Raw genomic sequence first — 13,890 nt, forward strand, 5'->3', positions numbered from 1 at the left:
TGGATTGAGCCAAACGAACAAATGGAGTAGTAGTGAAGTTATTACTAAAAAAAGCCTTCTGGACAGAGATCAGCTGATAGGTAAAACTGTCTTTTTCATGCTTTCTTATGGCCTCGATTGCTTGATACTTTTCAAGCATGAAAATGTATTGTAATTTAGTATTTCTGGGACTGGGACTGTAAAAGTATGGTGATATAATGGTATTTGGTACATTGGATTATACAGTAGCTACAAACTAACAATCAAAACTGGTTTGGGCTAAGGAGTAGTTCACCCAAACCATACCTAAACCAATAAGTCGAAGAGTCCTGACCGATGACCCAGTCATCAATTTATTGACTCAGGAATGCAAGAAAAACTAAATAATCTCCATGAATTCAAGGCTACATGGGTAATTGATGGGAAATAAGCATTTTTTGGGGTGAACTAGGCCTACTCCTTTAGCACTGTAACTAAAAGTTATAATGGGACAATAAACTCTTTCATAAAGGTTCATATTTTTGCAATAGCCAAAGTTTAAATGGGGCTGAAGAAGTGGTTAATGGCTTGTTTTGTAATAATACAGATCTACAAAGTAACTACCGGTAGTTAAAGTTTTCAAAATAAATAATTGTAGAGTAAAGGTACAATATTTGCCTCTGAGATGTGGAGTAGAAGTAAAAATACAGCAATTGCAAAATTGTACAATTCAATGAAAGATTAGTAGCCTATACACTAGGGATGTCCCGATTTTCATTTCCGATCCGATCCCGATACCACAATTTCTGTGTTAGCCGATACCGAATACCGATACCAGAAAAAATATTAAAATATATCTTAAGTCCACCGACCGGGAATAGTGTTTATAGCTATCTAGCTATCTCGTGTTGTGTTTATAGCAGACTCTTCACTCAAATGTGCACTTGCAGTTTGGGCAACTCGAAATCAAACTCCACATACCCCAATATTATATTTAACTGCCGTAGTGTCAACCCCACCCTTACCCCTGTGTCAGATCTGTGGTTAGACTGGCATATTTGCCGATACCGATAACCGATATGACCCGATATGACCAAATAAGGACCGATCCAGTTGAATTATTCCTTTGGTACGACGACTGCGGCGGCGGGCCTGGGAGAACAAATAACGGGACACGAGACAGTATCACGCTAAAGGTTCACAAAGTTTAGATAAACTTTGAGACACGAGACAGTATCACGCTAAAGGTTCACAAAGTTCAGATAAACTTTATTTGTTCTCCCGGGCCCGCCGCCGCAGTCGTCGTACCAAAGGAATAATTCACTGGATTGTCACAAACCACCCAGCCTGCACACACTACCGGTCTGCCAGAACCAGACGAGGGTCCAATTAGAGTTTACAACAACACTTGAGACATAATAACCGCTAACTGCAGCAAGGCTGACCTTGCTGTCTGAGATGTCTCTCGTAGCAAACTATAAAGTATGCTACAGTTCAGGCAGTAGGCCTACACAATAAACTAATACACACAATACACTGTGTACTCACGTACAAGTACACAGCCATGGGCGATCAGATTATAACATCTAGTATACACAAAGTTGATCATTCTGTGCTGATTGGCATGAAAATAGAGCCTACAGTGGGTGGAGGTTCCAGTGGACTAGACTCTTTCCTCTCACTGATCAAACACTTGCAGAACTGTGAACTTTGGTGAGGGCCGGTCCTGCGAGTGACTTCCTTCCTTCACTTCCAGTGTAGGCTGACTCCTCTTGCCCAAACTGTATACAGCTATGAATTCATGTTTAAGCATTCCTTCGATAATGAGACTCGTTGTAGGACACTGGGAAAGGCAGTTCTGAGATGCCGTTGTTTCTGTAAAGGCCTTCAAGTTTTCAACAGTGAGTTAAAAATAAATGTTTTGGTTGTGTTACATTCCTATTGCTACTCATAGGTGGTGGATTTGAAGGGTTTTGGTTAAAATTGTTAAGTTTAAGATTCAGGACTTTCATATAACAATAGGCATATAGGCTATTTGTTTGCCTGTAGCCTATAGTAAAATTAGCACATCCAATCATAGGCTACTAGAATTTCTTAGGCATGTTGTTTTAAATGTTATTTGCTGTTCCATTGTTATTGGAGGGAGGTTAGACCTACAACTACAACCCAGTGTAGCTATCTATCTTCACAACAAGAATGTTATTTGACCAAGGTCTGTTTGAAATACAGTAGCATCAAAGTGAAACGTTATCTATAGCCCATGACTTACACTCCCTGTTTTAATGGACTACTGGTATGTGAAGCTGTCAGCACACCCTGCAGCTGTTTAACAATGGTGGTGGCCTTCGGTTAGTAGTCATTCATGTAAAAGTGTTTTCCTTGAACACTGGATAGAGAGTAACTCTCTTGTTGAATTCTGTAGCCTACACTGTATGTATGACACTTGCATTTCAACTAAACACCTCTACAACTTACTAACCAACTACTTCTTAGTACACATAGTTTTGGATGTGTTGATGATGACAATACTATTTTTGAAGTAATGTGTTGCAATCACCACTAGAGGCCAGTGTAATACAACACATTTTAGGTGATCCAAGAAGCTCACAGCACTCTGTGGCTCAAATGGGTCTGGGGCGATATGGACAAAATAAAATATAATAATAATAATATTATGTGATCATTCATAATCCCTCCCCCGAAAGTAGATCTACAAGCTTTCACATGTGTTATGAGCTTGTAGGTTATAGGTATATATTTTTGTTTGACATATTTAATAAGTATAAAATAAAGTGATTAAAACCATGAAAGACAATACGTAAGTCATGCCATATCACAATATCTAGTCTCACATATTGTAATATTTATATTATTCTTATAATATATCGCCCAGTATAGGATCAAATAGCTTTTTCCTCACGCTTCTCTCTCATTTCCAGAGCTCATCCATACATCCCATTCATCATGCCTGCTACCATGATACCATCTCATTCCACCACCCACCTCACCAGTAGTAGCCCTAGCCCCCACACTAACCACACGACTGGCCCCCCGAACCCTGCCTCTGCAGACTTCTGGAACAACCTTCTGGACAAGATCCCTTGTAAGTGACGCCCCCCTTCCACACATTCCAAACTCCTACTACCCCCCCGCTGTCTCCCCTACAACAAGGGTTCTCAACCACTTCAGGCAGCGACCACCTGAAGTAGGAGTTGAGGCTTTTTGACTAGGTTTCACAGATAAACATTGTAAAAAAATAGCCAAACAACAAGCTGCATATTTGGCCAATTTGGTATTAAAAATGTCAAGTCGCTCTAGAAATATGCAGATATCTATATAATGTATGTTGGTTTGTTTACTGTTGAGTGAGAAAACAATACATTTTGAATTGAATTGAGGAAACAATGTTGTGCATTAAAACCTCTTAAGCCCCAATCCCCCGCCGGTGGGGGCAGCGGCTGTCCACCTCATGAACAGCTCTCAGCGGGTAAATGGGGCTGGTCAAGGTCTCAGGTTCCAACTCCGATATTTTTGATTTTCCCTCCTGGACCCCCCCCTGCGGTTAATCCTCTGGCCTGAGGACCGCCGAAAATAGTTTGGGGAACCCCCTGGCCCCCAGTTTGGGAACCACTGCTGTTACTTTACTACACCCCACTTTCCTTCTGTCACGCCTGTCACCTCTCTCTGGCTGTGTGCCGTCCTTCCTTCTCCCCTCTGAGAAGATGGATCTCTGCCTGGACACCTGTTCCGTCTGCTGTATCTGATTCCACAGCACAGAGCACATTTCTCAACTCTGAACTTCCACTTGTTAGCCTGCTTATCGCCTCTTAATCCTCCTGGCTGTGCTCTTATCTCATGCTTCACACACATATACTGTCTGAGAATCTCATCTTGGTGTAAAGTAAGTCCTGAGTGTTCATTCAACTCTAAGAGTTACATTAACGCTTGGAGTTGAATACAAAGCAAAAAAGAATTGTTGTTGTATTTTCTCCCCAGTTTATAGGCCTACAGTATTGTGAATATAGTCCCTGCACTGCCAACCCTGACCATTTGGTTTGGGAGAGGGTGTGTAGACAACCACATACTGTATCTCCTCTGATAGATACACATGGAGTCTTCTTTTCACCTTATCTCTCAAGAACACATTCCGAGCTACGCTGCTGAATCAGTCGGCAGGGGGCATTCAGAAGGGTCTAATGTACACAACGACTCTTTCTTATAGGTAATATTTCACAATTTGGCTAATGTTTGACCATAGACAGTTTGTTGGTTATTTTGACGTAGAAATTGTCTTATTTATATTAATATATATTTTTTCATTTTAGAGGTAGGCCTACTAAAAAGTCATCCAATTGTCATTTTAGAAATGTGAAGAAGATACCATATATACACAGTTTGGTTACTTTTGAATGAGAAAACAATGTTGCACATTAAGATAATCATCTGGGGACCCCCCTAAACTCATTTGGGAACCCCCCTGCTGTTGGGGTCACTGGGGCTGAGATCACCCCTCCTCTGCCAGCCTCCCATCTGTGTACACTGCTAGCCTAATTGTGTTGGTTGGAGTACGAACCCTGGTCTCCTTGGTCCGATTGGGCAGGAACTTTTCCCCCATGTGCCACTTTGGTGCTGTGTTGAGGTCAGTCTCCGTTTCTTCTCCTCTGTCGGCTCGCAGTGCCAAGATGGGCCGTCTACGCCATCTTTGTTGTCGGTGGGTTGCTGCTTCTGCTGTGCATCCTGTGCATCTGTGTCAAGTGCTGCTGCAAGAAGAAGAAAAAGAGGAAGCAAGATCAGCAGGTCCAGCTGAAAGGGTTGAACGGCTCTACGACTGCAGCGCTGGTAAGTGATGGCTGCCATGCCCCGGTTATTAGGCCATATGGACCCCTATTTGATACCAATGTTCATCTCTGCTGGGGCCTCAATCTACAATATAAAATCCTCCGTTCTCCCCCTCCTACCTTCTGGTACTATGGGCCCAAGTGCTAAACTATAAACTACATAAATTGGACGTCAAGTGGTGAAGTTACGGTGTGACCAAAATGGCATGGTGTGTGTGGCATGGTGTGTGTGTGTGCGTGCGTGTGAGTCTGTTATTCGTTTTTTGTTGGTTTGTTTTTAGTTTTTTTTGTCCGTTTAGTTTGTTGCCTGCATGGTGTTCCTTTTTCCCCTCTCCCACCGTGTCGTGTCGTGTCGTGAAGACTGAATCCTCAGTTCTTTATGTGACCTCTGTCATTGATGGTCAGGTCCAGCCCGGTGCGGAGGACGTCGGATACGGCAGTGCCAAAGACTATAGGGGGAAGCTCCTCTACTCTCTGGAATACGATGCAACAAAGTCAGAGGTGAGGCTTCATAACCACACATCCTCATGGACACACACCAGGTGATTGAAGCTGTAATCATTTAGACTCCTGACTCCCACACAAGGGCAACAACAAATACATTCCAAATAACATCCCGTCACCACCAGCCTGGTTCCGAAATGACCAGTGTGATCTGGTCTTGATCCCGCCTGTCGTATCTGGCACATACCCGCATGCAGTACATGATGTTGTGCACTGCACACGCACTGTTTCCACATCTGCTATAGAAGCGGACCGGATCAGCAACCTGTAAAAGCTACTTGATCCTAAGTCTAACATACTTACTGTTTTTATTGTACACACATCGCACAGACGTAACAACAGCAATAATAACAGAAACTTGCATGACAGCAGTAACCACTCGATCTACAAGCTCGCAATGTGTTGCGATGCGCTGTGACACATTGTGAGCTTGTAGATCGACTATTAGCTAAGAGATTTAGAGGGAATAAAGGCAGAGGCCACAAATAAAACGCCTGGGGGACCCGTCAATGGACGTATATGGTTTTAAGGAAGAGTATCTGATGCTACAGTATGCGTCAGACAATGGGGATCCTAATAAACTCAGCTGGTACCCTATGGTACAGTAGGTAAGGTATGTAGGTACGCTCACAAAAAAGATGCAGTAATCCTGGTCTCTATACTGCCTCCCCCTTGCCAGTCGGTGCGCCTGATGGAGGGGAAAGGATCTGGTTGGAATAACGTGTTTCATCCGAGCGCTATACGTCCAACCGGGGAAACTCCCCCCCTGTCAGATGATAAGAAGCGGCCTGCTCACTCCTTATGCATTTTAAGGAAGCATGAGCTCAGTTCAGGGCTCTCCCCAGGTTGGCAGAGGGAGAGTAGGATTACAGGCCCATGATTACAGTTTAGGCAATTGAAAAATGGGTCTTGGGTCAAAAATGGATCAAAATACAACATTACGCAATGACTTGAATGCCAGCGGCTAGTAGCCTAGTTGGTCTTGCATGGTGGGTGCCAGCTGGGCCTTCGGTTAATACTATGCTATCATATAGCTCAAGCTCTGCCATCAATCTGTCAACCGTTCAGCTCGCTGTGGGGATCAAACAGGCCGCCGCGCTCAAAGCCATGGACCTGGGCGGCTCGTCTGACCCCTACGTCAAAGTGTACATCTGTCCCGACAAGACCAAGACCTGTGAGACCAAGGTGTTCCGAGGCACGCTGAGCCCTGCCTTCAATGAACACTTCACATTTAAGGTAATGCTTTGTATCGGTGTTTCCCTAATCTCTCTCTACTGCCCTGAACATGTATTGTTGTTAGTATGAATAAACACAGAAGCACACAGGAGGAAGTGGACTAAGAAATGGGAGGAGCCAAACCGAGTTCCCGTTTCAACACACACAAAAATCTCCCACAGAGAAAAATATATTTTTCCTTTTTCTCCCCCGATGGTTTGGACCAACATTTGGTCGGGACATCATTTTATGGCTCTTTGTTGTTTCAAAAGAAAATAAATACCATCAATATTTTTTTTTAAATAATTTCAGAAATTCAAAAATTATCCATCATTTTATGTTGTTTGTTTGTGAACCCCTGGTTTAATAGAACACCAATTTGGTGTCGCAATTTTAGAACAGGAATGGAAATGTGTGAAGTCGTCCTTTGACGTGACTTAAATTGTAAACCCCATAGTCGTGTTGCCGTTTATCGACGCACATTTCCCAACCACAACCTTGTCGTCCTCCAGATCTCCAAGGCCAGGCTCAGCGAGTCCACGGTGGTGATGCAGGTGTTTGACTTCAACAGGTTCTCCAAACACCACATCATCGGAGAGCTGAGGGTCCAGCTGAGCTCTGTGGACTGGAACCACGTCATGGAGGACTGGCAGGACCTCTGTGAGCCGGCCAAGTTCGAGGTCGGATTACAATTAGATTTATTTTCCGAACCAGTTTATTAACCCATTCTCTGGGACCCCTTTTCCACCAGTTGGTTCCCAATGGGAACTGGTTCAGTTCTTTTTGGTTTTTAGTCCATGAGCCAGAGCTCCAAAATTGGTGGGCAAACTATACCCTATATTAAATTGTTTATAGGATCAATACAAGTAAATTAATACATGATAACCCTTCCACAGAAGTAGCTTTTTCATATTTTCGATTATTTTGCATATTTTCCTACATAATGCCTCATTTGCATATTTAAAAATGTAAATTTTTGAATACAATAGATCATTGTCTTCATGTAAGTACTCAATTGGGGAAGTTTCACGGTGATAACAATCTAATATAGGTAGGCCTATGGTTTTGCCTACTCAATTCATAATTAATGTTTCAATTTTGTAGCTCTGGCTCATGGACTAAAAACCAAAAAGAACTGAACCGGTTCCCATTGGGAACCAACCGGTGGAAAAGGGGCCTGGGTGGGAACCCCTGTTGGTGTTTTAAGTCATTATGTTATGCTTTATCTATAGAAAAATAGCAGATCTACAAGCTCGTAGCGCGGCACTGAGCTTGTAGGTCTGCTATTTTTTTAAATTCGTGAAAATGTGTTGCGCGGATATCTTTGAATATATTCTACAAATGTCTTCTAAATCCTAACAGTGTTCAGAAAAAGTTCATGTCAAGTATTTGGCCACAGACTGCCAGGCTCACAATGCCTTGTGTGCTTGCAGATATTCTCTGGGGCCCCAATCTACAATATAAAATCCCCAGTGACCTCTGTAATTGGTCTGGTCAGGTAAAAAAAAGAAAGAAATATATCTATGTCTGTCTATTTATGTCTGTCTGTTCAAACCACTTTAGTCTGGTTGAGTGTAACATATAGTCTAGGGGTCGCTAGCCTGGGGTCCACCTATGCTTTCTATGGCATAGGCAGCTCCCGGCAGAATCTAGACGCAGCTGCGCGACATGAGACTAATTAATAAGAGCGAGAGAGAGAGAGTGTGTGTGTACGTGTGTGCGTCAATTTAACAAAGGTTCAGACATCAGAAATCAGCAGGGAGTGATCGACGTTTGCGCTACTCTATGCCGTATTAAAGTGGACTCTGTCCCAGACTTATTTTTTCTCCCTGGAAATAAAAACGTCTGGGTTTCCAAGGCCAAGGGGTCGCTAAACCAGGCTTTTAGGCTCTTTTAGTCTTATTCTGATCATCATCCTTCGATTGCCCTCGATATCTGCTACACAAGCTACTTCTACTGGTCTCTGTTGTTCAATGCCACACACTGTTCATTCACAGTCAGTCCTGCATGTGTCCCTACTCAGAACATCTGGAAATGTGAGTGGTCTGCTTCCTCTTGAAGGGCAGGGTAGTCTCCACTCTCCACAGAAGAATATCCAAAAGTACATGGTCTTTTGCTCTGTGGCAATGTCCAGCAAAGTGGAGTCTTCTTTGTGCCACACCAATCGAGATGGAAGGAATACCACCATACATCTGAGCTTTAGTGGGATGATTCCTCCATGAAATGTTCTGGACAGAAGTTGTCTTGTGTATGTTCCGTCAAAATGATCCCGGAGCTCCTTATTCATTCATTTTTCTGGACCATAAAGACCACAAAGGCTTTGAACAGGCATGCTCTTGGTAGCTGTTGACCTTATGTCTTATTATACTTGTCTGTAAACCTGCTGAATATCTTTTTTGTTTTTGTATGAACCCGTTGTATTGCAGGATGAGAACCTAGGGGAGATCTGCTTCTCGTTGCGTTACGTTCCCACTTCTAGCAAGTTGACCGTTGTTATCCTGGAGGCCAAGAACCTGAAGAGCATGGACCCAGGAGGCTCATCAGGTTGGTAGAAAAACACACGGCTTACTTGTACGGTTGCAACTGTCCCATTATTTTCTGAGCAGGCCCAGTGGTCCAGGCACCTTGGCTGGTAATCCAGTCTGGCAGTGTGCCGCGGGTTCGACTCCCGATCCCGACGGCCTTTACTGCATGTCTTCCCCCATCTCTCTCCCCATTTCCTGTCAGCCTACTGTCTGTCCCTCCATAAAAAATATAAATTAAAGGCGAAAGCCACAACAACAAAAAAACATTAAAAAAAGAGAGAATAGGATAAGCAATGTATAAAGGAATTAGCCCTTCACTAAATCCCACCCCAAAAGGCGATTGTCCAATGCCAATCCAAATAGTTTAGCAACTGTTGTTATGCAGGTCAAGCTTTCTTCACTGCTAACGTGCCTATTGGACAAGGATGGGTTGGGGAGGGACTTAGTGAAGGGCTAATTACCCTCAAATCATGAAGTGTACATACATACAGTACGTACACTTCATGGTAATTCCTGTATTTATGCAAAAACAAAAACCTGAGCTATTATGGGAAGAGCATGGCCAGAGGTTGGAGTGGTTGTTTAAAAATGAAGTGTTATAAGATGGCAACTTTTGATTCTAGAGCCTGGAGTAGCAGACGATTCCAGCCTTTCAGGTAGGTTCATGTCGAGATGTGAATGGTTGCGTGAATTAACAGGCCCAATTACCGTACAATGGGGCGTATCTTTTTTTCTCCCTGCTTTGCACCCTGTTATTGAAGTAAAAGGCTCCAATCATGCGAGTTGCTCAGCGCCTTCTTTATTCAGCAATGTGTCCGCTCCTGAGATGCACCGGATCAGCCTTGATTTCAGCTTGAGGCGCGGTGGAATATATGCCTTTAATCCTGAAGGGAGGGTGTTGTATTTTAGTAAATCCTGTAAGTCCATATGGACTCATGGGCTTCCTATAGGAAGAATTACACTAAATGACAAAAAAAATCAATCAAAAATCAACCAATCAAAATGATTCTGTTGATTACTTTTTCAATTAATCAAATAATCAAGATGCATTTGTTATATTCTATAAATCAACTTGACCAAAAAAAAGTTAATTGATTTTTTTTAACTTGTTCCGCCTCCTTTTGGTTGCTGATGCTGAGCAGTGTTGGAAGAAGTACTCACACGTTGTACTATGTAAAAGTACCAATACCACAACCGGTATTCAAAGTGTACTTGAGTGAAAGTACAAAAAGTATTTGCGTTAAAATATACTTATAACTACTGAAAGTAAAAGGACTAATTTTGCATAATGTCCCATTTTGTAAATCCTTTTCAAATGAACCAGTTCAATTGACAATGTCTCTGCGTTGCCAGACCCCTATGTGAAAGTGCAGGTCACTTTGGACAAAAAGAAGTGGAAGAAGAAGAAGACGGCCGTCAAGAAGAGAACACTTAATCCTTATTACAATGAGTCCTTCACCTTCGACGTGTCACTGGATCAAATCCAAGTAAGTAGGGATTAAAAATGTACTAAAACATCTCGTCTAAAAGACAGTGGTTCTCCTCAAAATGGGAGTTGGCACCTCCAGGCCCCAGATGATTTTTGGGGGTTCCCACTTCCCAGATGTTTTCTCACTCAACAGTGAACAAAGCAGCATACAGTATTTTCAAGAATATGAAGTATGTTCAGGATATCTGCTCATTTCAAAATTTACAATTTAAGGACTTTTTAAGACCTTTTTATGTATAACTCTAAAATGAAACGACGAAATTGACCATTACTGCATCAATGGTAATCAATCACCAAACTATATAATACAAAATGGTCAAATACAAACATTGTCCAAAAACATTGTCAAATTGTGAAAAGGAAAATGCTCACAAACGCCTCGCATGAGCTTAGATTTACTATTTATCTGTGGAACCGAGTAAAATTAAATCAATTTAATGCCTCAACTCCTACAATTGTTGTCAGGGTGGGGGGTATCCAGTTCAAATATGAGTATAGAGGCTATGCGCATGCATAAAGTGAATGGCACATCGAGTGGCAAAGCAACATGCAAAGTGAGTTTAACATTGTTTAATGTTGTTTAATGCAATCAAATAGGACTTTTCTGTATGGATGTATGGGTTGTCAAGGCCAGAAAGTAGTTTTTTGCCACTCAGTAGGCATTCCTGCTTAACGTCCGGGTTTGATGATGATGTCACGGTTACGCGCATACCCTCTATTTTAGGGGGTTGCGGCCTGAACCCTTGACACTGAATCATAGGCACCGGAGGGAGGGAGGGGTGGGGGACACATTTGGGTCTGAAATTTTGTCTCTGCACTTTTGGGGGATGCCTTTATTTATCTTCCCGACCGGCGCTGGTGCATGCCATGGTAGTTGTTGCGTTTTGCCTGCAGTTGCCATTAGTCTCAACTCAATCAAGATGTCAGACGATACACAACAATGTGAGTCCCCGCACTTTTTACGTCCTGACGGCGCCACTGCACTGAATGTGACACATTGCTCAAGTGAATGTCTGGTCCTCTCCCGGACTATCTTCTGTCCACACAGAGGGTTCACCTGGTGATCTCCGTGTGGGACCACGACACCATGACCCGGAACGACGCCATGGGCAAGATCTTCCTGAGCTGCGACGCCTCCGGCAACCAGCTGAGGCACTGGGCGGACATGCTTTCGAACCCGCGCCGGCCCGTGGCACAGTGGCACACCCTGCTCTCTGCCGAACAGGTCAACGCCACCCTGACCCTCAAACAGAGCATCAGGATCCCCTTCACGGACAAGACATTGCCAACATTCTGAGGATATTATCCATGCAGATGTCATTGACATTGTTTGGCATATAAGGCATGCTCAAAACAGCATGCCCGGTTGAAGTGATTAATATTGTATATAGGAATTTTATACTCCCCGTATAGGAGTGGATGAACAAGGTCTATCTGATAGACAAAAGACTGGTATCTTTATCAAATTTGACTCTTTTAAACTGAAATCAAAACACAAATAGTCCAATGCTTTTGTATTAACCGCTAACTCCTCACTACCATGAATATTAATCAGCCAAGCACAATATTGCCCAGAACACAAATTGTTCAGAAATATTCCAGCATAAAGTCTATTCCAGTTTTAGTAGTGTCTGCACTGCCTTCACTTATATCAATAATTATCTCCACCAGGCCGAAGGCTTGGGGAGAGAGTATGTTTTGCACTCCGTCCGTCCGTCCGTCTGTGGACAGCTAATCTCCGGCACCGTTGGCTTGATCGCAGCCACACTCTGCACACACACTCCCTGAATGCCACAGCTGAACCTCTGCCCCAAGGTTTTCACATTGGCCTCTACCAGGAGGCCGCTTTGTCCAAAACACTTTTTTGGACAGTACACCTTTTGTCACGCAAATTGGTACACAGTCTCTCTAGAGCCAGTCAACGAAAGGGGTCTTTCAGATTTTTCAGACTCCATCCTGATTGGCTAAGATTGGCTAAGATTGGCTTCCCAAAGTTCGCAGGAGTGCTCAGTTTCAAACAAAATGCCGCAAATAATGAACACATAGTGTGATTTCCGTGAAATTGTGCACAATTTACAATTTACAATTTAGGCATTTAGCAGACGCTCTTAATCCAGAGCGATTTACATTAAGCAAGAACAAAAAGCATGGGAATACATCACAAAAAAGCATTTATCATGAAACATGCGTAAGCTAAGAAAGTAACAGTGGAATATCTATATTATGAGACTATACATATAAACTATATACTACTATGCTATACATATGTACTATGGCGTGCTATGACTACATATATACAATGCAATTATAGTGCTGTCTACATAACATGCTATAAGTCTGTATCAAATGCTATCTAAGTCTACAGAAATGCTATCTAAGGGGGTAGGGTAAGTGCTATGGGCCATGATGGAGTCTGAAAAGCTGGGTTTTCAGACTACGGCGGAAGATTGGGAGTGATGCTGCAGTTCTGACTGCAATGGGAAGTGCATTCCACAGTTTTGGAGCCAGAAGGGAGAAGAGTTTGGGACGTGTGGAGCGTTGTCCCGGAGTTTTTAGTGAGGGTACTTCCAGCTTCCCTGCGTTGGCTGATCTGAGTGCGCGGGAGGGTTTGTAGGGTTCAATCATACTTGCAAGATATGGGGGAGCCATACCTTTGGTTGCTTTGAATGCCAGCATCAGAGTTTTGTATTCTGTGCGGGCAGCGACCGGGAGCCAGTGGAGGGAGCGGAGCAGGGGGGAGACATGTGAGATTCCCACTAGGCAGAGGAAGAAATCCCACTTGAACATTTTCAACTCAGCCTCATGGTGGCGCTATAACTGGCCGATTAGTGATTTTACCTCTAACTGCATGGATATGTGTAAAACTTTGTATGCACACACTCCTATTCTCCTTGAAAAACAGGATGAGGCCAAGTACTGGTTGTCAGCAATACCCAAGATGGTGCATATCTGTCAGGATGCAATAATGGACAGAGACTTGACTTCCAGTATTCCACAGTCTTTATATTCAGCAGTTCTGCAGTAACAAACTGAATGAATCTATAATAGATACTGGTACTTACAAAATTGACAAACAAATAATAAATACCACTCCATCACAAAGTAGGCTATGCAAACTATATCATGGAAATAAATCACACCATATACCTACTGTATGCTCAATATGAAACTGCATCTGTAGACATTGATAGTGTTTCTTTTTTCACTTTGAACACAAGTTTATAATTAGCATCCTCCAAAGATATCATCTGCTTTGCAGGGAACTGAACTGTCAGCCGCAATTTGCAACTCTGAATTCACCAACATTGCAGCTCTAGGCCAAGCTTGAATTATCCTCTTTCAATCTGCCGAGCTTTTGTTG

The 13,890-nt window shown here is 43.0% G+C and overlaps 1 protein-coding gene across 1 annotated transcript; it reads left to right on the forward strand.

The window, feature by feature from the left end:
• The first annotated feature begins 37 nt into the window (after positions 1 to 37).
• On the forward strand, positions 38 to 12,332 carry syt8 (synaptotagmin VIII). The gene is made up of 9 exons (XM_083763070.1): positions 38 to 80; positions 2,898 to 3,061; positions 4,634 to 4,797; positions 5,202 to 5,297; positions 6,369 to 6,536; positions 7,028 to 7,195; positions 8,942 to 9,059; positions 10,394 to 10,527; positions 11,578 to 12,332. Exons 2-9 carry the CDS (start codon positions 2,923 to 2,925, stop codon positions 11,824 to 11,826), a joined length of 1,236 nt encoding a protein of 411 aa, XP_083619196.1. The 5' UTR covers positions 38 to 80; positions 2,898 to 2,922; the 3' UTR covers positions 11,827 to 12,332.
• Positions 12,333 to 13,890: the final 1,558 nt, after the last annotated feature.

Source organism: Protomyctophum parallelum (genome assembly GCF_964188405.1).
Source record: "Protomyctophum parallelum genome assembly, chromosome: 4".
In the NCBI taxonomy this organism is placed as follows: Eukaryota; Metazoa; Chordata; class Actinopteri; order Myctophiformes; family Myctophidae; genus Protomyctophum; species Protomyctophum parallelum.

Bases quoted from the DNA above. Each gene is read 5' to 3' on its own strand.
- syt8 (XM_083763070.1), top strand. From the start codon at position 2,923: ATGCCTGCTACCATGATACCATCTCATTCCACCACCCACCTCACCAGT. The intron at 6,537-7,027 runs GTAATGCTTTGT...GTCGTCCTCCAG, and splicing joins ATGAACACTTCACATTTAAG to ATCTCCAAGGCCAGGCTCAG. The intron at 10,528-11,577 runs GTAAGTAGGGAT...CTGTCCACACAG, and splicing joins TGTCACTGGATCAAATCCAA to AGGGTTCACCTGGTGATCTC.